Genomic DNA, 975 nt, shown 5'->3' with positions numbered 1-975 from the left:
GAAAGTATTGAAGTGGTTTATGCATAATAATGGTGTAGGATTGTTTGGGCTTTTAGAGACAAAATTGAAACCTAGTGTATTACTTAATAAGAATACTTCCTTGTGTGATGGGTGGAGTGTTTCTACTAATTGGAGTTGGCATAAAGGAGGTAGAATATGGGTATTATGGAATCCTCTTTGTTTTGATGTGAAATTTTTAGCTTATGGAGCTCAGTTCATTCATATGTTGTTTAAGTCCAGATTAGATAATAAACAGTTTTCGTGAACAATGATTTATGCCTTTAATGGCTTAAATGAGAGGCAGGAGCTTTGGAGATTTTTAAAGCAAGAGTCTGAGAGTTGTTCTTTACCCTGGTTGTGGACTGGAGTATTAAATACTGTCCTTTCTCCTATTGAACGTCTGGGAGGTAATACTACTGAGGCTGAGATGGAGCAGTTCCAGGATTGTGTTTCTATTTGTGGGATGGAGGATATCTCAGCTACTGGAGCCTTGTTCACTTGGTCCCATAAACAGGATGCTGGGAGTAGAGTTTATAGTAGGCTTGATAGAATAATGAGCAATCAGGAATGGGTTGAGAATTTTGGGGATTATCTGGCACATTTTCATCCTGAAGGTCTATTTGACCATTGTCCTTGTACTTTGGTTGATAGGCATGCTGATTTTGGTGGCAAAAAAAGCTTTAAATATTTTAACATGTGGGGGACATCTGAGGAGTTTAAAGAGTGTGTGGCTGGTGTATGAAAGACTAACTATATTGGCACTAAAATGTTCAAGGTGGTTAAGAAGCTTAAAGCTTTGAAGCATGTTTTGAAGCTGTTGAACAAGACTTGTTTCTCTGATGTGGAGAATAGTACTATCATTGCTAGTGCACTGTTAGAGGAGGTTCAGGGGAAGCTAGTGGAACAACCTGGGGATTTGGAGCTTATTCAGAAAGAGTATAACCTTTCCCAGGATGTGAGGGCTTTGATTGAGGC

The 975-nt window shown here is 39.0% G+C and overlaps 1 protein-coding gene across 1 annotated transcript; it reads left to right on the top strand.

Moving 5' to 3' along the window:
• The first annotated feature begins 268 nt into the window (after nucleotides 1–268).
• LOC141619949 (uncharacterized) lies at nucleotides 269–742 on the top strand. Its single transcript, XM_074436949.1, has one exon. It carries the CDS (start codon nucleotides 269–271, stop codon nucleotides 740–742), a length of 474 nt encoding a protein of 157 aa, XP_074293050.1.
• The last annotated feature ends 233 nt before the right edge of the window (nucleotides 743–975 follow it).

The sequence above is a fragment of the Silene latifolia genome, chromosome X (assembly GCF_048544455.1).
Source record: "Silene latifolia isolate original U9 population chromosome X, ASM4854445v1, whole genome shotgun sequence".
Taxonomy (NCBI): Eukaryota; Viridiplantae; Streptophyta; class Magnoliopsida; order Caryophyllales; family Caryophyllaceae; genus Silene; species Silene latifolia.
The sequence above is the reverse complement of the archived record's forward strand: the minus strand, read 5'-3'. Positions and strand labels throughout refer to the sequence as shown.

Excerpts from the sequence above, each read along its gene's own strand:
- LOC141619949 (XM_074436949.1), top strand. The coding sequence starts at position 269 with ATGATTTATGCCTTTAATGGCTTAAATGAGAGGCAGGAGCTTTGGAGA.